The 23,618-nt window shown below is 46.7% G+C and overlaps 1 protein-coding gene across 1 annotated transcript in view; it reads right to left on the bottom strand.

Annotated features, from left to right (window-relative positions):
* The window catches only part of LOC132833892 (deleted in malignant brain tumors 1 protein-like), a 91,560-nt gene that overhangs the window by 42,717 nt on the left and 25,225 nt on the right, over positions 1 to 23,618 (bottom strand). The window contains 5 exon segments of the mRNA XM_060852552.1: positions 794 to 1,086; positions 5,943 to 6,270; positions 11,838 to 12,176; positions 16,721 to 17,035; positions 22,662 to 22,967. Of these exon segments, the coding sequence (XP_060708535.1) occupies positions 794 to 1,086; positions 5,943 to 6,270; positions 11,838 to 12,176; positions 16,721 to 17,035; positions 22,662 to 22,967 (1,581 nt within the window).

The raw sequence follows: 23,618 nt of genomic DNA, 5'->3' as shown, positions 1-23,618 counted from the left end.
CCTTCCTCAGCAACTTGGGATAGATCACATCCCGTCCTGGTGATTTGACCACCTTAATAACCTCTAGCCTACCCAATATATCTTCCCTACTTAGGTCAATGTGATCCAGACTAATCAAACTTCTGTCAGTAACCTCAACATTCACCATGTTCCTCTCCTCAGTGAACACTGATGCAAAGAAATCATTCAGAATCTCACCCATTCTCTCAGGTTCGGTACACAGACTTCCTTTGTTATCCTTTACTGAACCAATCCTTTCTCTAGTTACCTTAGAACAATCCTTTATCTACTTAACTGGAACAATCTGCACCATCACTAACCTACAATCCTACATTGTGGTTCCACTTTAATGTTCTCAGTTTCCAGGCAAATGAAACCATACACCCAACATGTTCATTCAAAACCTGACCCACAGGCCGTGTTTTACAATTCACTAGGACTCCCCTTCCAGAATGTTCCAGGTGGAGCACGTTCTTTGGGAACAGCTGCCCCTTCCCCAGTAGCTCTGCAAATATCCCATGGGATTCAACACGATTCTCACGGTCACCACACATTGTGTCACCCAGTTATCTCTTTCATCTTGTTGTCCCTGTGACAATTACCTCATGGCGGATTAAGGTTTTCCGTTTTCGTTTCTTGCTTTTGAACTTAAGCCAGAAACTGTTCATGTTCTTTGCCGTCGCCAATTGGATTGTAGCTTTCAACATTTTTCCCTCTCTTCCCTGTTATTGTTAATCGTATGTGAGAGCCTCAGTTTCACAGAAGATATCCACTGGTCTCTTACCTGGGTAACAGGTTACACCTGCATCCTCACCATGACCACAGTTGTGGGTTCCCCAACCGGGGAAGGAGCAAGACCGGAGATGGGACTCCGTCCCCTCGCAGGAAACGTCATCCATCCAAATATTTCCAGTACCTCCTCCAAACCGAGCGCTACCGTGCACCGACAGGACGGGTCCACATTGCAGCTCCTTGCAAAGAACAGTGCCATCTGCCAAATCCCAGCCATCATCACAAACCGTGCCCCAACTTCCATCGTACAACACCTCCACAGTTCCAGAGCACGGATCGTTCGAATTGACCAATCTCACACCCGATCCTGAGAGAACAGAGTGGATCCATTACTTCACTTGAGAACGGTGATATCCGAATCATTCTAACTTTGATCGGCCATCGTTGTTCATTTACTTTCCTGACACCAATACACACATGTTTTATGTAGATTTATAAGGGTCTGCAAAACTCGAGAGCGATACAGGAAGTGACAGACTGACTGAGTGATCACTCGTAACAGCTCTTCCCTCATTGGTTTGTACTCTCTCTCTCTGTCTCTGTCTCTCCCTCTCTCTGTGCATCTCTCATTTATGGAGGTTTACAAGGTTCTGCATTGCTTTTGGAGAGAGAGAGACAGACAGACAGAGAGAGAGAGAGAGACAGAAAGAGAGACAGAAACACAGAAATACATCAGACACACAGACAGACAGACAGATGACCGGTGGTGGATTAACCAGATGCTCACCGGGCCCCATTCAAAGTTTGAGAAGGCTGCATTCTCACTTTGCTCACTGCCTGTGCAGGAAGCAAACCCACGCACGGGGTGCCCCTGTGCCCCGGAGACCAGCTGTCCAGCCAACTTTGTCACTCCATCTCAGTCAAGAAGTGAACATCAAGACTTTGCCAGCTGGTGTTGTAGACATGTGGGCAGGGTCACTCAGGGAGCATGGAGCAGGAAAGGCAAATCGAACGTGACTGTTTACCTTATAAATGTCCTCTTTCACAGGAAGCCGACCCTAATGTTGGAATTACATTGTAAATATCTACCTTGCAGATTTAGTCATGCTCTGGGACACGGTTTCCGAATATTCACGTCTTACCGAGCCAGCGGAAGCCTTACTCACGTGCGACAGTTACAGGGCGACTTTGAAACGATGGTATCCAACGACCTGAAACCTGGGTTGTGTAGGAACATGTGTAGTGGCCCTGGCTGCTGGCAGTGATGTTCGGAATGGTGTAGGTGAAGGATTGCTGGCTGATGGTGCTGTTGATGATGGGAACCGTGTCCTTTAGCAACAGAAAGCGGCCTGAAGGGACACCGTCTGGAACTGTGCAGCTGATGTTGACTGATCCGCCGTCAGCTCTCACGGAGATGCTCGGCTCGGTTGCAGGATCTGACGAATAAAACAAATCATCTCACTAAAATATCCAACACTGGATCAGGAGTAGGCCATTCGGCCCGTCAAGTTGACCTCACCCATTCAATAATATCGTTCCTTATTATTCAACTCCCTGCTCCCGTGCTTTCTCGCTGTAATCTGTAAAACATCTATCCGACTCCAACTGGAATAGCATGGGATATTTGGACCTCGCCCGCTTCCTGAAGCAGAGAATCCCACAGGCTCCCCACTCTCTGAGTGAAGACATTACTCCTTTTCTCAATCCCACTCTGTCCTCTTGAGACTGTGAATCTGGACTCTGCCCGTGATTTGGAACATCTTTCCTGTGTTCATCTTTGTCTAGTTCTTTGAGAATTTTTTAAATCTTTCTATGAGATCCCTCACCATTCTTCCAAACACCAGTGACCATACTCCTAACCAATCCAGACTCTCTTCATACGTCAGCCCTGCCATCCCAGAAAACAGTCTGGGAAAGCTTTGTTGAACTATCTCTGGAACCAGAACATCCTCCTGCCCATAAGGAGACCCAAGGTGCACGCACAAATATCCAGCTGTGCTATCAAGGTATCCCATCCTGGGACTGAACCCTCTTCCTATGAAGGACAAGATTCCATTTGCTTTCTTCATTCCCTGCTACACCGGCGACAATTACTGTTCGTGACTGATGTACAGAAACACTCAGGTTCATTCCTGCTTTCCAGATCTAACACCGTTTGGATCCTAATCCACCTCCCTGACACTTTGCACTGCATTGGATACCCTCTCGCTGATCCACATTAATCTGCATCTGCTGGACATTGCCACTCGCTCCGCGTGTCCAAATCCCGCTGACTGTATCAGTGTGATGGCATATTGCTGTCATGAGACGACATGACCCAACCATAAGGTGTATCTCCTGAAGCAAATTTCACAGATCTTTTCATAAGACTGGACAGGGTAACTCCCGGAACGGTATTCCGGATGGAGGGGGCAGTCCAGAACAAAGGGGTCACCGTTTCATAAACATGGAAACTGCAGAGCAAAGGAAGTACATGTTGCATTTTCTGAACAATGTGTGCTTAAATAAAACACGGCTGAAAATGAATTTTGTCTGAGCGTGGAGGTTCTGCCACCAGAAAATATCATCAACACACATTGGAACAATTCAGGAATTGTTTAATTTGACAAAACAGACACAAGTGGAAAGGTGTGGTGCTGGAAAGGAACAGCTGGTCACGCAGAATCCTGGAGCAGGAAAGTCGATGTTTCGAGCAAAAGCCCATCATCAGCATCTTCATTCCTGATGAAGGCCTCATGCTCAAACCATCGACTCTTGGGCTCCTCAGATGCTGCCTGACCCGCTGTGCTTTTCCAACATCACACCATTCGACTCTGATCGCTAGCATCTGCAGATCAGTCATCACTTTGTCCATAACTGACACAATATACACTCACTTGTAACAACAATATCAACAGGTTGACTCAGAGAGCTGGGTGACCATTGCTCTGCCACCTCAGTCCGATAGGAACATTGGTAGCTCCCTTGGTCGCTGGTGGTGACGTTTTCAATGACGTATGTGAGGGCTCCTTGTCCAAAGCTGAGAGAATTCGAGTCCTTCAGCAACTCCAGATGTCCAGTCAAGTTGCTGTGTGGAACTGTGCAGTTAATAGTGAGTGAATCTCCAGCCACGTACAGTGCCAGTGAAGGGCTGACAGAGATTGTCGGCTCCTTTGAAGGATCTAAAAAGAGGAAAATCGGTAAAGGAGATTTCGGAAATCTGCAATTGCATTCTGTCTCATTAATGTGTTGGGTACTCTCGTTATTGCCAACTATAAAGGGTAGAGTCTCAATTATGTGATTGGAGAGCCGTTTACCATTCTGTTTAATGTTACTGGATTTGAAATGGACTGAAACATGACGAATGGAGAACGATAGAAATCTGCAATTGTATTCTGTCCGCTTAATGTGTGGGATGTTCCCGTTATTGACAACTAAATTAGATCACAGTCACGACAGTGTGGAAACAGGCCCTTCGGCCCAACAAGTCCACAGTGCCCCACTGAAGAGCCACCCAAACAGACCCATTTACCCCTGACTCATGCACCTAACACTACGGGTAAATTAGCATGGCCAATTCACCTGACCTGAATATCGTGGGCGGCACGGTGGCACAGTGGTTAGCACTGCTGCCTCACAGCGTCTGAAGACCCGGGTTCAATTCCCGACTCAGGCGACTGAGGACTGTGGAGTTTGCACGTTCTCCCCGTGTCTGCGTGGGTTTCCTCCGAGTTCTCCGGTTTCCTCCCACAGTCCAAAGATGTGCGGGTCAGGTGAATTGGCCATGCTAAAATTGCCCGTAGTGTTAGGTAAGGGGTAATGTAGGGGTATGGGTGGGTTTCGCTTCGGCGGGTCGGTGTGGACTTGTTGGGCCGAAGGGCCTGTTTCCACACTGTAAGTCTAATCTAATCTTTGGACTCTGCCCGGAAACCGGAACACCCGGAGGAAACTCACGCAGACACGGAGAGAATGTGCAAACTCCACACAGACAGGTGCCCGAAGCGGGAATTGAACTTGGGATCCTGGCACCATAACGCAGCAGTGCTAACCACTGAGCCACCGTGCCTCCCCAAACAGTCTGCCGCCCCGACTATAAATCATATACTTGGAGACCCGTTTGCTATTCTGTTAAATGTCACTGTATTTCCTATCTCCTGAAACATGAAGAATGTTGAATGAAAGAAATTGGGAGCCAAACTAGGCCTTTTGGCATTTTGAGAGTGCTCCACCATTCATAATAATCACAGCTGGCTCAACAGCTTTGTTTGTCTGAGATTTTATTCCTTTGCTGTTTCTTTCGCTCCAAACACATTGACGATAAACAATCCCAGATGAAATAGCGTCCAAAACTGTCGCCCGTTCATCTCTGATTAATGGTCCTACCCCACCACCATATCCCTCACTGATCTCTCCTTATCTTTCTGTCTCTCTCTTTTTCTCTCACCCTCACTCTCGCTGTCTCTCTCTCTCTCTATCCCACTTTCTCCCGCCCCGAATTCCCAAATATCCATGAATCGTAAAAATTCTTTTCTGATCTCCGTTAAGCATGTTTCCTGTAGTATCCGATTCTTGACCTTAGATTTGCACTGTCAGTTTGTCCACTTCCTTCAAAATGGGTCAAGCATAAAGACAGCGCTAAATGGAGTTAAACCCTTTACATCTGATGACATCACATTTCCTCACACTTTTTTGCTTCGTCACTACAATATGACGCTCACCCGTAGTGTTCCTTCCTTGTATTAACTGGAACAATCTGCACCATCACTAATCTACAATCTTAAGTTCTGCTTCAGGTTTAATCTACTAATGTTCCAGGCAAATGAAACCATGCACCCAACATGTTCATTCAAAACCTGACCCACAGGCCGTGTTTTACAATTCACTAGGACTCCCCTTCCAGGATGTTCCAAGTGGAGCATGTTCTTTGGGAACAGCTGCCCCTTCCCCAGTAGCTCTCCAAATATCCCATGGTTTTCAACACAATTCTCACGGTCACCACACATTGTGTCACCCAGTTATCTCTTTCATCTTGTTGTCCCTGTGACAATTAGCTCATGGCGGATACAGGTTTTAATTTTCCTTTCTTGCTTTTCAATGTAGCCAGAAGCTGGTCATAAACTTGATGTAAAACCAATTGGATTGCATCTTTCAAAGCTTTTTGCCCTCTTCCCTGTAAATGCCAAACCAATACAGGAACCTGAGTTGTTCAGAAGATGTCCATTCAGTTATACAGCTGGGTCTTACCTGGGTAACAGATTACACCTGCATCCTCACCATGACCACAGTTGTGGGTTCCCCAACCGGGGAAGGAGCAAGACCGGAGATGGGACTCTGTCCCCTCGCAGGAAACGTCATCCATCCAAATCTTGCCGCTACCTGTTCCAAACCGAGCACTACCGTGCACCGACAGGGCGGGTCCACATTGCAGCTCCTTGCAAAGAACAGTGCCATCTGCCAAATCCCAGCCATCATCACAAACCGTGCCCCAACTTCCATCGTACAACACCTCCACAGTTCCAGAGCACGGATCGTTCGAATTGACCAATCTCACACCCGAACCTGAGAGAACAGAGTGGACCCGTTACTTCAGAGGACAACGACGATATCCGAATCATTCTACATTTAATTTGCCATCGTTGTTCATTTCCGTTCCTGGCACCAATACACACATGTTTTATGTAGATTTATGAAGATCTGCAAATCTCTTAGAGAGCGAGACAGGAAGTGATAGACAGACAGAAAGATGACTGGTGGACGCTCCTCACTCACTGGTTTCTACCTCCCTCCCTCTCCCTCTCTCACTCCCTGTATCTGTTCCTTTTATGGAGTGTTACAAGGTTCAGTACCGCGATTACAGAGAGAGACACCGAGACAAATATACATACAGAAGGACAGATGACCGGTGGTGGATTAACCAGATGCTCACCGGGCCTCATTCAAAGTTTGAAAAGGCTGGATTCTCACTTTGACCTCAGCCTGTGCAGGAAGCAAACCCCACATTGTGTATCGGTAACCAGCTGTCCAGCCAACCGTGCCAACCCACCTCAGTCAAGAGGTGAACATCGAGGCGGTGTTGTAGACATGTGGGCAGGGTCACTCAGGGAGCATGGAGCAGGAAAGGCAAATAGAACGTGACGGTTTACCTTATAAATGCCCTCTTTCACAGGAAGCCGACCCTAATGTTGGAATTACATTGTAAATATCTACCTTGCAGAATTAGTCATGCTCTGGGACACGGTTTCCGAATATTCACGTCTTACTGAGCCAGCGGAAGCCTTACTCACGTGCGACAGTTACAGGGCGACTTTGAAACGATGGTATCCAACGACCTGAAACCTGGGTTGTGTAGGAACATGTGTAGTGGCCCTGGCTGCTGGCAGTGATGTTCGGAATGGTGTAGGTGAAGGATTGCTGGCTGATGGTGCTGTTGATGATGGGAACCGTGTCCTTTAGCAACAGAAAGCGGCCTGAAGGGACACCGTCTGGAACTGTGCAGCTGATGTTGACTGATCCGCCGTCAGCTCTCACGGAGATGCTCGGCTCGGTTGCAGGATCTGACGAATAAAACAAATCATCTCACTAAAATATCCAACACTGGAGCAGGAGTAGGCCATTCGGCCCGTCAAGTTGACCTCGCCCATTCAATACAATCGTCCCTCATTATTCAACTCAGTACCCTGCTCCCGTGCTTTCTCGCTGTAATCAGTAAAACATCTATCCGACTCGAACTGGAATAGCATGGGATATTTGGACCTCGCCCGCTTCCTGAAGCAGAGAATCCCACAGGCTCCCCACTCTCTGAGTGAAGACATTACTCCTTTTCTCAATCCCACTCTGTCCTCTTGAGACTGTGAATCTGGACTCTGCCCGTGATTTGGAACATCTTTCCTGTGTTCATCTTTGTCTAGTTCTTTGAGAATTTTTTTTATCTTTCTGTGAGATCCTTCACCATTCTTCCAAACACCAGTGACCATACTCCTAACCAATCCAGACTCTCTTCATACGTCAGCCCTGCCATCCCAGAAAACAGTCTGGGAAAGCTTTGTTGAACTATCTCTGGAACCAGAACATCCTCCTGCCCATAAGGAGACCCAAGGTGCACGCACAAATATCCAGCTGTGCTATCAAGGTATCCCATCCTGGGACTGAACCCTCTTCCTATGAATGACAAGATTCCATTTGCTTTCTTCATTCCCTGCTACACCGGCGACAATTACTGTTCGTGACTGATGTACAGAAACACTCAGGTTCATTCCTGCTTTCCCCATCTGACACCGTTTGGATCCTAATCCACCTCCCTGACACTTTGCACCGCATTGGATACCCTCTCGCTGATCCACATTAATCTGCATCTGCTGGACATTGCCACTCGCTCCGCGTGTCCAAATCCCGCTGACTGTATCAGTGTGATGGCATATTGCTGTCATGAGACGACATGACCCAACCATAAGGTGTATCTCCTGGAGCAAATTTCACAGATCTTTTCATAAGACTGGACAGGGTAACTCCCGGAACGGTATTCCGGATGGAGGGGGCAGTCCAGAACAAAGTGGTCACCGTTTCATAAACATGGAAACTGCAGAGCAAAGGAAGTACATGTTGCATTTTCTGAACAATGTGTGCTTAAATAAAACACGGCTGAAAATGAATTATGTCTGAGCGTGGAGGTTCTGCCGCCAGAAAATATCATCAACACACATTGGAACAATTCAGGAATTGTTTAATTTGACAAAACAGACACAAGTGGAAAGGTGTGGTGCTGGAAAGGAACAGCTGGTCACGCAGAATCCTGGAGCAGGAAAGTCGATGTTTCGAGCAAAAGCCCATCATCAGCATCTTCATTCCTGATGAAGGCCTCATGCTCAAACCGTCGACTCTTGGGCTCCTCAGATGCTGCCTGACCCGCTGTGCTTTTCCAACATCACACCATTCGACTCTGATCGCTAGCATCTGCAGATCAGTCATCACTTTGTCCATAACTGACACAATATACACTCACTTGTAACAACAATATCAACAGGTTGACTCAGAGAGTTGGGTGACCATTGCTCTGCCACCTCAGTCCGATAGGAACATTGGTAGCTCCCTTGGTCGCTGGTGGTGACGTTTTCAATGACGTATGTGAGGGCTCTTTGTCCAATGATGAGAGAATTCGAGTCCTTCAGCAACTCCAGATGTCCAGTCAAGTTGCTGTGTGGAACTGTGCAGTTAATAGTGAGTGAATCTCCAGCCACGTAGAGTGCCAGTGAAGGGCTGGCAGAGATTGCCGGCTCCGTCAAACGATCTAAAAAGAGGAAAATCGGTAAAGCAGATTTCAGAAATCTGTAATTGTATTCTGTCTGATTAATGTGTGGGGTATTCTCGTTATTGCCAACTATAAAGGTTAGAGTGTCAATCATGTGATTCTGTTTCATGTTAATGTACTGAAGCATTAGGAATATAAAGTGATAGAAACGAGGAGCAGGAGATGGCGATTCGGCATTTTGAGAATGCTCCAACATTCAAAATGATCACAGCTGATCTTTCAGCTCAACATCTTTGTTCGTATGTGTCTTTATCCCCTTGCTGTGTCTTTAGCTCCACATTGACGCAATATCATCCAGATGAAATAGCATCCAAAACTGTCCCCATTTCATCTCTGATTCAGGGTACTGTCCCACCAACTTTCCCCTCACTCGTCTCTCTCTCTCACACACACACGCGCAGTCTCTCTCTCTCTCGCTTTATCTCTCTCTCTGAATTCTCAAATATCTCTGAATTCAGCATGTTTCCTGCCCGTCAACGATATCTGATTCATTACCTTAGATTTGCACTGTCGATTTGGCCATCTTATTCCAAATGGGTAAGCATAAAGACAATGTATACTATACTTAAACCCTTTATGTCTGATCTGTTATCATATTTCCTCATACATTGTTTCTTCCTCAGTACTATGTGACACTCACACGGAGTATCCGTTCTTTGCATTAACAAAGAACAAAGAAAATTTACAGCAATGGAACAGGCCCTTCCAAGCCTGAGCAGATACAAATCTACTGTCTAAACCTGTCTGTCAATTCCGAAGCATTTGTATCCCTCTTCTCCCCACCAACTCATGCATCTGTCCAGACGCATCTGAAGTGAATCTACCGAACCTGCTGGCAATGCATTCCAGACACCCACCAGCCTCTGTGTGAAGTACTCGTCACGTGTATCCCCCACAAACTTTCCACCTCTCACCTTAAAAGGGAGACCTCTCGTTATTGAATCCTTCACCCTGGGAAAAAGCTTGTCTCTATCCACCCTGTCTATATCCTTCATGATTTTGTAAACCTCAATCAGGTCCCCCCTCTATCTCGTTTTTTCTAGTGAACATTAGCCTAACCTACTCAACCTTACTTCATAGCAAGCACCTTCCATACCAGGCAACACCCTCACAAACCTTCTCTGCACCCTCTCCAAAGCATCCACATCTCTTTGGTAATGTTGGGACCAGAACTGAACACAGTATTGTACGTGCGGCTGAACCAATGTCATGTATAATGTTGACATGACTTGCCAGCTCTTTTCCTCAATACCCCATCCACAGAAGGCAAGCATCCCATATGCCTTCTTGACCACTCTATCCACCTGTGCAGCAACCTTCAGATACAATGGACCTGCAATCCCAGATCTCTATGCCCATCAACTTTTCCCACGGGTCTTTCATTCATTGCATCATTCGCCCCAGAATCAGTATTGCCTAAATGCGTCACCGCACATTTGTCTGGATGGATAACCATCTGCCACTTTTCTGCCCAACTCTCCAGTCTATCCATATCCTCCGGTATTCTCTGACAGTCTCTTATGCTTTCTGCTCCTCCACCAATCTTGGAGTCATCTGCAAACTTGCTGATTATACCAACAGTGTGCCAACTCCCAGATCATTAATGTCTATTACAAACAACAGTGGCTCAACACTGACCCCTGAGGAACACCCATTGGTAACCTTTCTCCAGTTTGAGAAACTCTCTTCAACTACTCCTGTCTGCCTCCTGTTGTGCAACCAGTTCTTTATCCACCGAGCTATGACAACAACAGCCTTCATTGACTTCATTAATCAATTTGATCACTTCCTCGGAGAAGCTGAAAATGTGTTGCTGGAAAAGCGCAGCAGGTCAGGCAGCATCCAAAGAGCAGGAGAATCGACATTCCGGGCATGAGCCCTTCTTCAGGAATGGTTCCCACTACCGACATCAGGCTCACTGGTATGTAGTTGCCCAGAATATCCCTACTAAACATCTTGTACAGGGGGACAATATGAGCAACCGTCCAGTCCTCGGCACCTCACCTGTATTTAAGGACGCCACAAAGATATCTGTCAGGGCTTCAGCTATTTCCTCTCTTGCCTCCCTCAGCAACTTGGGATAGATCACATCCCGTCCTGGTGATTTGACCACCTTAACAACCTCGAGCCTACCCAATATATATTCCCTACTTAGGTCAATGTGATCCAGACTAATCAAACTTCTGTCAGTAACCTCAACATTCACCATGTTCCTCTCCTCAGTGAACACTGATGCAAAGAAATCATTCAGAATCTCACCCATTCTCTCAGGTTCGGTACACAGACTTCCTTTGTTATCCTTTACTGAACCAATCCTTTCTCTAGTTACCTTAGAACAATCCTTTATCTACTTAACTGGAACAATCTGCACCATCACTAACCTACAATCCTACATTGTGGTTCCACTTTAATGTTCTCAGTTTCCAGGCAAATGAAACCATACACCCAACATGTTCATTCAAAACCTGACCCACAGGCCGTGTTTTACAATTCACTAGGACTCCCCTTCCAGAATGTTCCAGGTGGAGCACGTTCTTTGGGAACAGCTGCCCCTTCCCCAGTCGCTCTCCAAATATCCCATGGGATTCAACACGATTCTCACGGTCACCACACATTGTGTCACCCAGTTATCCCTTTCATCTTGTTGTCCCTGTGACAATTACCTCATGGCGGATTAAGGTTTTCCGTTTTCGTTTCTTGCTTTTGAACTTAAGCCAGAAACTGTTCATGTTCTTTGCCGTCGCCAATTGGATTGTAGCTTTCAACATTTTTCCCTCTCTTCCCTGTTATTGTTAATCGTATGTGAGAGCCTCAGTTTCACAGAAGATATCCACTGGTCTCTTACCTGGGTAACAGGTTACACCTGCATCCTCACCATGACCACAGTTGTGGGTTCCCCAACCGGGGAAGGAGCAAGACCGGAGATGGGACTCCGTCCCCTCGCAGGAAACGTCATCCATCCAAATATTTCCAGTACCTCCTCCAAACCGAGCGCTACCGTGCACCGACAGGACGGGTCCACATTGCAGCTCCTTGCAAAGAACAGTGCCATCTGCCAAATCCCAGCCATCATCACAAACCGTGCCCCAACTTCCATCGTACAACACCTCCACAGTTCCAGAGCACGGATCGTTCGAATTGACCAATCTCACACCCGATCCTGAGAGAACAGAGTGGATCCATTACTTCACTTGAGAACGGTGATATCCGAATCATTCTAACTTTGATCGGCCATCGTTGTTCATTTACTTTCCTGACACCAATACACACATGTTTTATGTAGATTTATAAGGGTCTGCAAAACTCGAGAGCGATACAGGAAGTGACAGACTGACTGAGTGATCACTCGTAACAGCTCTTCCCTCATTGGTTTGTACTCTCTCTCTCTGTCTCTGTCTCTCCCTCTCTCTGTGCATCTCTCATTTATGGAGGTTTACAAGGTTCTGCATTGCTTTTGGAGAGAGAGAGACAGACAGACAGAGAGAGAGAGAGAGACAGAAAGAGAGACAGAAACACAGAAATACATCAGACACACAGACAGACAGACAGATGACCGGTGGTGGATTAACCAGATGCTCACCGGGCCCCATTCAAAGTTTGAGAAGGCTGCATTCTCACTTTGCTCACTGCCTGTGCAGGAAGCAAACCCACGCACGGGGTGCCCCTGTGCCCCGGAGACCAGCTGTCCAGCCAACTTTGTCACTCCATCTCAGTCAAGAAGTGAACATCAAGACTTTGCCAGCTGGTGTTGTAGACATGTGGGCAGGGTCACTCAGGGAGCATGGAGCAGGAAAGGCAAATCGAACGTGACTGTTTACCTTATAAATGCCCTCTTTCACAGGAAGCCGACCCTAATGTTGGAATTACATTGTAAATATCTACCTTGCAGATTTAGTCATGCTCTGGGACACGGTTTCCGAATATTCACGTCTTACCGAGCCAGCGGAAGCCTTACTCACGTGCGACAGTTACAGGGCGACTTTGAAACGATGGTATCCAACGACCTGAAACCTGGGTTGTGTAGGAACATGTGTAGTGGCCCTGGCTGCTGGCAGTGATGTTCGGAATGGTGTAGGTGAAGGATTGCTGGCTGATGGTGCTGTTGATGATGGGAACCGTGTCCTTTAGCAACAGAAAGCGGCCTGAAGGGACACCGTCTGGAACTGTGCAGCTGATGTTGACTGATCCGCCGTCAGCTCTCACGGAGATGCTCGGCTCGGTTGCAGGATCTGACGAATAAAACAAATCATCTCACTAAAATATCCAACACTGGATCAGGAGTAGGCCATTCGGCCCGTCAAGTTGACCTCACCCATTCAATAATATCGTTCCTTATTATTCAACTCCCTGCTCCCGTGCTTTCTCGCTGTAATCTGTAAAACATCTATCCGACTCCAACTGGAATAGCATGGGATATTTGGACCTCGCCCGCTTCCTGAAGCAGAGAATCCCACAGGCTCCCCACTCTCTGAGTGAAGACATTACTCCTTTTCTCAATCCCACTCTGTCCTCTTGAGACTGTGAATCTGGACTCTGCCCGTGATTTGGAACATCTTTCCTGTGTTCATCTTTGTCTAGTTCTTTGAGAATTTTTTAAATCTTTCTATGAGATCCCTCACCATTCTTCCAAACACCAGTGACCATACTCCTAACCAATCCAGACTCTCTTCATACGTCAGCCCTGCCATCCCAGAAAACAGTCTGGGAAAGCTTTGTTGAACTATCTCTGGAACCAGAACATCCTCCTGCCCATAAGGAGACCCAAGGTGCACGCACAAATATCCAGCTGTGCTATCAAGGTATCCCATCCTGGGACTGAACCCTCTTCCTATGAAGGACAAGATTCCATTTGCTTTCTTCATTCCCTGCTACACCGGCCACAATTACTGTTCGTGACTGATGTACAGAAACACTCAGGTTCATTCCTGCTTTCCCCATCTGACACCGTTTGGATCCTAATCCACCTCCCTGACACTTTGCACTGCATTGGATACCCTCTCGCTGATCCACATTAATCTGCATCTGCTGGACATTGCCACTCGCTCCGCGTGTCCAAATCCCGCTGACTGTATCAGTGTGATGGCATATTGCTGTCATGAGACGACATGACCCAACCATAAGGTGTATCTCCTGAAGCAAATTTCACAGATCTTTTCATAAGACTGGACAGGGTAACTCCCGGAACGGTATTCCGGATGGAGGGGGCAGTCCAGAACAAAGGGGTCACCGTTTCATAAACATGGAAACTGCAGAGCAAAGGAAGTACATGTTGCATTTTCTGAACAATGTGTGCTTAAATAAAACACGGCTGAAAATGAATTTTGTCTGAGCGTGGAGGTTCTGCCACCAGAAAATATCATCAACACACATTGGAACAATTCAGGAATTGTTTAATTTGACAAAACAGACACAAGTGGAAAGGTGTGGTGCTGGAAAGGAACAGCTGGTCACGCAGAATCCTGGAGCAGGAAAGTCGATGTTTCGAGCAAAAGCCCATCATCAGCATCTTCATTCCTGATGAAGGCCTCATGCTCAAACCATCGACTCTTGGGCTCCTCAGATGCTGCCTGACCCGCTGTGCTTTTCCAACATCACACCATTCGACTCTGATCGCTAGCATCTGCAGATCAGTCATCACTTTGTCCATAACTGACACAATATACACTCACTTGTAACAACAATATCAACAGGTTGACTCAGAGAGCTGGGTGACCATTGCTCTGCCACCTCAGTCCGATATGAACATTGGTAGCTCCCTTGGTCGCTGGTGGTGACGTTTTCAATGACGTATGTGAGGGCTCCTTGTCCAAAGCTGAGAGAATTCGAGTCCTTCAGCAACTCCAGATGTCCAGTCAAGTTGCTGTGTGGAACTGTGCAGTTAATAGTGAGTGAATCTCCAGCCACATGGAGTGCCAGTGAAGGGCTGACAGAGATTGTCGGCTCCTTTGAAGGATCTAAAAAGAGGAAAATTGGTAAAGGAGATTTCAGAAATCTGCAATTTTATTCTGTCTGATTAATGTGTGGGGTATTCTCGTTATTGCCAACTATAAAGGGTAGAGTCTCAATTATGTGATTGGAGAGCCGTTTACCATTCTGTTTAATGTTACTGGATTTGAAATGGACTGAAACATGAGGAATGGAGAACGATAGAAATCTGCAATTGTATTCTGTCCGATTAATGTGTGGGATGTTCCCGTTATTGACAACTAAATTAGATCACAGTCACGACAGTGTGGAAACAGGCCCTTCGGCCCAACAAGTCCACAGTGCCCCACTGAAGAGCCACCCAAACAGACCCATTTACCCCTGACTAATGCACCTAACACTACGGGCAATTTAGCATGGCCAATTCACACGACCTGAATATCTTTGGACTCTGCCCGGAAACCGGAACACCCGGAGGAAACTCACGCAGTCACGGAGAGAATGTGCAAACTCCACACAGACAGGTGCCCGAAGCGGGAATTGAACTTGGGATCCTGGCACCATGACGCAGCAGTGCTAACCACTGAGCCACCGTACCTCCCCAGTCTGCCGCCCCAACTATAAAGCATGTACTTGGAGACCCGTTTGCTATTCTGTTAAATGTCACTGTATTTCCTATCTCCTGAAACATGAGGAATGTTGAATGAAAGAAATTGGGAGCCAAACTAGGCCTTTTGGCATTTTGAGAGTGCTCCACCATTCATAATAATCACAGCTGGTCGGTTAGCTCAACAGCTTTGTTTGTCTGAGATTTTATTCCTTTGCTGTTTCTTTCGCTCCAAACACATTGACGATAAACAATCCCAGATGAAATAGCGTCCAAAACTGTCGCCCGTTCATCTCTGATTAATGGTCCTACCCCATCACCGTATCCCTCACTGATCTCTCCTTATCTTTCTGTCTCTCTCTTTTTCTCTCACCCACCCTCTCGCTGTCTCTCTCTCTCTATCCCACTTTCTCCCGCCCCGAATTCCCAAATATCTCTGAATAGTAAAAATCCTTTTCTGATCTCCGTTAAGCATGTTTCCTGTGGTATCCGATTCATGACCTTAGATTTGCACTGTCAGTTTGTCCACTTCCTTCAAAATGGGTCAAGCATAAAGACAGCGCTAAATGGAGTTAAACCCTTTACATCTGATGACATCACATTTCCTCACACTTTTTTGCTTCGTCACTACAATATGACGCTCACCCGTAGTGTTCCTTCCTTGTATTAACTGGAACAATCTGCACCGTCACTAACCTACAATCCTAAATTCTGCTTCAGGTTTAATCTACTAATGTTCCAGGCAAATGAAACCATACACCCAACATGTTCATTCAAAACCTGACCCACAGGCCGTGTTTTACAATTCACTAGGACTCCCCTTCCAGGATGTTCCAGGTGGAACACGTTCTTTGGGAACAGCTGCCCCTTCCCCAGTAGCTCTCCAAATATCCCATGGTTTTCAACACAATTCTCACGGTCACCACACATTGAGTCACCCAGTTATCTCTTTCATCTTGTTGTCCCTGTGACAATTAGCTCATGGCGGATACAGATTTTACATTTTCCTTTCTTACTTTTCAATTTAGCCAGAAGCTGTTCATAAACTTGATGTAAAACCAATTGGATTGCATCTTTCAAAGCTTTTTGCCCACTTCCCTGTAAATGCCAAACCAATACAGGAACCTGAGTTGTACAGAAGATGTCCATTCAGTTATACAGCTGGGTCTTACCTGGGTAACAGATTACACCTGCATCCTCACCATGACCACAGTTGTGGGTTCCCCAACCGGGGAAGGAGCAAGACCGGAGATGGGACTCTGTCCCCTCGCAGGAAACGTCATCCATCCAAATCTTGCCGCTACCTGTTCCAAACCGAGCACTACCGTGCACCGACAGGGCGGGTCCACATTGCAGCTCCTTGCAAAGAACAGTGCCATCTGCCAAATCCCAGCCATCATCACAAACCGTGCCCCAACTTCCATCGTACAACACCTCCACAGTTCCAGAGCACGGATCGTTCGAATTGACCAATCTCACACCCGAACCTGAGAGAACAGAGTGGACCCGTTACTTCAGAGGACAACGACGTAATCCGAATCATTCTACATTTAATTTGCCATCGTTGTTCATTTCCGTTCCTGGCACCAATACACACATGTTTTATGTAGATTTATGAAGATCTGCAAATCTCTCAGAGAGCGAGACAAAAAGTGACAGACAGACAGAAAGATGACTGGTTGCAGCTCCTCACTCACTGGTTTCTACCTCTTTATCTCTCTTTCTCTCTCTCTCTCACTCTCTCTACCTATCTCTCTCCCTGCATCTGTTGCTTTTATATAGATAAACAAGGCTCAGCACGGCTATTTCAGAGAGAGTAAGAGACATCAGACAGACGGCCAGGCAGACAGATAACCGGTGGTGGATTAACCGTATGCTCACCGGGCCGCATTCGAAGCTTGAAACGGCTGGATTCTCACTTTGACCTCAGCCTGACAGGAAGTAAACCCACGCACTGGGTGCGGCTGTGCATCGCAGACCTGCTGTCACACCAACCTTGCTAACCCAACCCAGTCAAGAGGTGAACATCGAGACTTTGCCAGCTGGTGTTGTGGCCATGAGGACAGAGTCATTCAGATAGCACGGAGCAGGAATGTTACTTATAAATGCCCTCTTTCACAGGAAGCCGACCCTAATGCTGGAATTACATTGTAAATATCTACCTTGCAGAATTAGTCATGCTCTGGGACACGGTTTCCGAATATTCACGTCTTACCGAGCCAGCGGAAGCCTTACTCACGTGCGACAGTTACAGGGCGACTTTGAAACGATGGTATCCAACGACCTGAAACCTGGGTTGTGTAGGAACATGTGTAGTGGCCCTGGCTGCTGGCAGTGATGTTCGGAATGGTGTAGGTGAAGGATTGCTGGCTGATGGTGCTGTTGATGATGGGAACCGTGTCCTTTAGCAACAGAAAGCGGCCTGAAGGGACACCGTCTGGAACTGTGCAGCTGATGTTGACTGATCCGCCGTCAGCTCTCACGGAGATGCTCGGCTCGGTTGCAGGATCTGACGAATAAAACAAATCATCTCACTAAAATATCCAACACTGGAGCAGGTGTAGGCCATTCGGCCCGTCAAGTTGACCTCACCCATTCAATAATATCGTTCCTTATTATTCAACTCCCTGCTCCCGTGCTTTCTCGCTGTAATCTGTAAAACATCTATCCGACTCGAACTGGAATAGCATGGGATATTTGGACCTCGCCCGCTTCCTGAAGCAGAGAATCCCACAGGCTCCCCACTCTCTGAGTGAAGACATTACTCCTTTTCTCAATCCCACTCTGTCCTCTTGAGACTGTGAATCTGGACTCTGCCCGTGATTTGGAACATCTTTCCTGTGTTCATCTTTGTCTAGTTCTTTGAGAATTTTTTTTAATCTTTCTATGAGATCCCTCACCATTCTTCCAAACACCAGTGACCATACTCCTAACCAATCCAGACTCCCTTCATACGTCAGCCCTGCCATCCCAGAAAACAGTCTGGGAAAGCTTTGTTGAACTATCTCTGGAACCAGAACATCCTCCTGCCCATAAGGAGACCCAAGGTGCACGCACAAATATCCAGCTGTGCTATCAAGGTATCCCATCCTGGGACTGAACCCTCTTCCTATGAAGGACAAGATTCCATTTGCTTTCTTCATTCCCTGCTACACCGGCCACAATTACTGTTCGTGACTGATGTACAGAAACACTCAGGTTCATTCCTGCTTTCCCCATCTGACACCGTTTGGATCCTAATCCACCTCCCTGCCACTTTGCACCGCATTGGATACCCTCTCGCTGATCCACATTAATCTGCATCTGCTGGACATTGCCACTCGCTCCGCGTGTCCAAATCCCGCTGACTGTATCAGTGTGATGGCACATTGCTGTCATGAGACGACATGACCCAACCATAAGGTGTATCTCCTGGAGCAAATTTCACAGATCTTTTCATAAGACTGGACAGGGTAACTCCCGGAACGGTATTCCGGATGGAGGGGGCAGTCCAGAACAAAGTGGTCACCGTTTCATAAACATGGAAACTGCAGAGCAAAGGAAGTACATGTTGCATTTTCTGAACAATGTGAGCTTAAATAAAACACGGCTGAAAATGAATTTTGTCTGAGCGTGGAGGTTCTGCCAACAGAAAATATCATCAATACACATTGGAACCATTCAGGAATTGTTTAATTTGACAAAACAGACACAAGTGGAAAGGTGTGGTGCTGGAAAGGAACAGCTGGTCACGCAGAATCCTGGAGCAGGAAAGTCGATGTTTCGAGCAAAAGCCCATCATCAGCATCTTCATTCCTGATGAAGGCCTCATGCTCAAACCATCGACTCTGGGGCTCCTCAGATGCTGCCTGACCCGCTGTGCTTTTCCAACATCACACCATTCGACTCTGATCGCTAGCAGCTGCAGATTAGTCGTCACTTTGTCCATAACTGACACAATATACACTCACTTGTAACAACAATATCAACAGGTTGACTCAGAGAGCTGGGTGACCATTGCTCTGCCACCTCAGTCTGATACGAACATTGGTAGCTCCCTTGGTCGCTGGTGGTGACGTTTTCAATGACGTATGTGAGGGCTGTTTGTCCAAAGCTGAGAGAATTCGAGTCCTTCAGCAACTCCAGATGTCCAGTCAAGTTGCTGTGTGGAACTGTGCAGTTAATAGTGAGTGAATCTCCAGCCACGTAGAGTGCCAGTGAAGGGCTGGCAGAGATTGTCGCCTCCGTCAAACGATCTAAAAAGAGGAAAATCGGCAAAGCAGATTTCAGAAATCTGTAATTGTATTCTGTCTGATTAATGTGTGGGGTATTCTCGTTATTGCCAACTATAAAGGTTAGAGTGTCAATCATGTGATTCTGTTTCATGTTAATGTACTGAAGCATTAGGAATATAAAGTGATAGAAACGAGGAGCAGGAGATGGCGATTCGGCATTTTGAGAATGCTCCAACATTCAAAATGATCACAGCTGATCTTTTAGCTCAACATCTTTGTTCGTATGTGTCTTTATCCCCTTGCAGTGTCTTTAGCTCCACATTGACGCAATATCATCCAGACGAAATAGCGTCCAAAACTGTCCCCATTTCATCTCTGATTCAGGGTACTGTCCCACCAACTTTCCCCTCACTAGTCTCTCTCTCTCTCACACACACACGCGCAGTCTCTCTCTCTCTCTCGCTTTATCTCTCTCTCTGAATTCTCAAATATCTCTGAATTCAGCATGTTTCCTGCCCGTCAACGATATCTGATTCATTACCTTAGATTTGCACTGTCGATTTGGCCATCTTATTCCAAATGGGTAAGCATAAAGACAATGTATACTATACTTAAACCCTTAATGTCTGATCTGTTATCATATTTCCTCATACATTGTTTCTTCCTCAGTACTATGTGACACTCACACGGAGTATCCGTTCCTTGCATTAACAAAGAACAAAGAAAATTTACAGCAATGGAACAGGCCCTTCCAAGCCTGAGCAGATACAAATCTACTGTCTAAACCTGTCTGTCAATTCCGAAGCATTTGTATCCCTCTTCTCCCCACCAACTCATGCATCTGTCCAGACGCATCTGAAGTGAATCTACCGAACCTGCTGGCAATGCATTCCAGACACCCACCAGCCTCTGTGTGAAGTACTCGTCACGTGTATCCCCCACAAACTTTCCACCTCTCACCTTAAAAGGGAGACCTCTCGTTATTGAATCCTTCACCCTGGGAAAAAGCTTGTCTCTATCCACCCTGTCTATATCCTTCATGATTTTGTAAACCTCAATCAGGTCCCCCCTCTATCTCGTTTTTTCTAGTGAACATTAGCCTAACCTACTCAACCTTACTTCATAGCAAGCACCTTCCATACCAGGCAACACCCTCACAAACCTTCTCTGCACCCTCTCCAAAGCATCCACATCTCTTTGGTAATGTTGGGACCAGAACTGAACACAGTATTGTACGTGCGGCTGAACCAATGTCATGTATAATGTTGACATGACTTGCCAGCTCTTTTCCTCAATACCCCATCCACTGAAGGCAAGCATCCCATATGCCTTCTTGACCACTCTATCCACCTGTGCAGCAACCTTCAGATACAATGGACCTGCAATCCCAGATCTCTATGCCCATCAACTTTTCCCACGGGTCTTTCATTCATTGCATCATTCGCCCCAGAATCAGTATTGCCTAAATGCGTCACCGCACATTTGTCTGGATGGATAACCATCTGCCACTTTTCTGCCCAACTCTCCAGTCTATCCATATCCTCCGGTATTCTCTGACAGTCTCTTATGCTTTCTGCTCCTCCACCAATCTTGGAGTCATCTGCAAACTTGCTGATTATACCAACAGTGTGCCAACTCCCAGATCATTAATGTCTATTACAAACAACAGTGGCTCAACACTGACCCCTGAGGAACACCATTGGTAACCTTTCTCCAGTTTGAGAAACTCCCTTCAACTACTCCTGTCTGCCTCCTGTTGTGCAACCAGTTCTTTATCCACCGAGCTATGACAACAACAGCCTTCATTGGCTTCATTAATCAATTTGATCACTTCCTCGGAGAAGCTGAAAATGTGTTGCTGGAAAAGCGCAGCAGGTCAGGCAGCATCCAAAGAGCAGGAGAATCGACATTCCGGGCATGAGCCCTTCTTCAGGAATGGTTCCCACTACCGACATCAGGCTCACTGGTATGTAGTTGCCCAGAATATCCCTACTAAACATCTTGTACAGGGGGACAATATGAGCAACCGTCCAGTCCTCGGCACCTCACCTGTATTTAAGGACGCCACAAAGATATCTGTCAGGGCTTCAGCTATTTCCTCTCTTGCCTCCCTCAGCAACTTGGGATAGATCACATCCCGTCCTGGTGATTTGACCACCTTAACAACCTCTAGCCTACCCAATATATATTCCCTACTTAGGTCAATGTGATCCAGACTAATCAAACTTCTGTCAGTAACCTCAACATTCACCATGTTCCTCTCCTCAGTGAACACTGATGCAAAGAAATCATTCAGAATCTCACCCATTCTCTCAGGTTCGGTACACAGACTTCCTTTGTTATCCTTTACTGAACCAATCCTTTCTCTAGTTACCTTAGAACAATCCTTTATCTACTTAACTGGAACAATCTGCACCATCACTAACCTACAATCCTACATTGTGGTTCCACTTTAATGTTCTCAGTTTCCAGGCAAATGAAACCATACACCCAACATGTTCATTCAAAACCTGACCCACAGGCCGTGTTTTACAATTCACTAGGACTCCCCTTCCAGAATGTTCCAGGTGGAGCACGTTCTTTGGGAACAGCTGCCCCTTCCCCAGTCGCTCTCCAAATATCCCATGGGATTCAACACGATTCTCACGGTCACCACACATTGTGTCACCCAGTTATCCCTTTCATCTTGTTGTCCCTGTGACAATTACCTCATGGCGGATTAAGGTTTTCCGTTTTCGTTTCTTGCTTTTGAACTTAAGCCAGAAACTGTTCATGTTCTTTGCCGTCGCCAATTGGATTGTAGCTTTCAACATTTTTCCCTCTCTTCCCTGTTATTGTTAATCGTATGTGAGAGCCTCAGTTTCACAGAAGATATCCACTGGTCTCTTACCTGGGTAACAGGTTACACCTGCATCCTCACCATGACCACAGTTGTGGGTTCCCCAACCGGGGAAGGAGCAAGACCGGAGATGGGACTCCGTCCCCTCGCAGGAAACGTCATCCATCCAAATATTTCCAGTACCTCCTCCAAACCGAGCGCTACCGTGCACCGACAGGACGGGTCCACATTGCAGCTCCTTGCAAAGAACAGTGCCATCTGCCAAATCCCAGCCATCATCACAAACCGTGCCCCAACTTCCATCGTACAACACCTCCACAGTTCCAGAGCACGGATCGTTCGAATTGACCAATCTCACACCCGATCCTGAGAGAACAGAGTGGATCCATTACTTCACTTGAGAACGGTGATATCCGAATCATTCTAACTTTGATCGGCCATCGTTGTTCATTTACTTTCCTGACACCAATACACACATGTTTTATGTAGATTTATAAGGGTCTGCAAAACTCGAGAGCGATACAGGAAGTGACAGACTGACTGAGTGATCATTCGTAACAGCTCTTCCCTCATTGGTTTGTACTCTCTCTCTCTGTCTCTGTCTCTCCCTCTCTCTGTGCATCTCTCATTTATGGAGGTTTACAAGGTTCTGCATTGCTTTTGGAGAGAGAGAGACAGACAGACAGAGAGAGAGAGAGAGACAGAAAGAGAGACAGAAACACAGAAATACATCAGACACACAGACAGACAGACAGATGACCGGTGGTGGATTAACCAGATGCTCACCGGGCCCCATTCAAAGTTTGAGAAGGCTGCATTCTCACTTTGCTCACTGCCTGTGCAGGAAGCAAACCCACGCACGGGGTGCCCCTGTGCCCCGGAGACCAGCTGTCCAGCCAACTTTGTCACTCCATCTCAGTCAAGAAGTGAACTTCAAGACTTTGCCAGCTGGTGTTGTAGACATGTGGGCAGGGTCACTCAGGGAGCATGGAGCAGGAAAGGCAAATCGAACGTGAC

This window comes from Hemiscyllium ocellatum, chromosome 38, assembly GCF_020745735.1.
Source record: "Hemiscyllium ocellatum isolate sHemOce1 chromosome 38, sHemOce1.pat.X.cur, whole genome shotgun sequence".
Taxonomy (NCBI): Eukaryota; Metazoa; Chordata; class Chondrichthyes; order Orectolobiformes; family Hemiscylliidae; genus Hemiscyllium; species Hemiscyllium ocellatum.
Note: the sequence above shows the minus strand (reverse complement) of the source record. Positions and strands in the feature narration are given on the sequence as shown.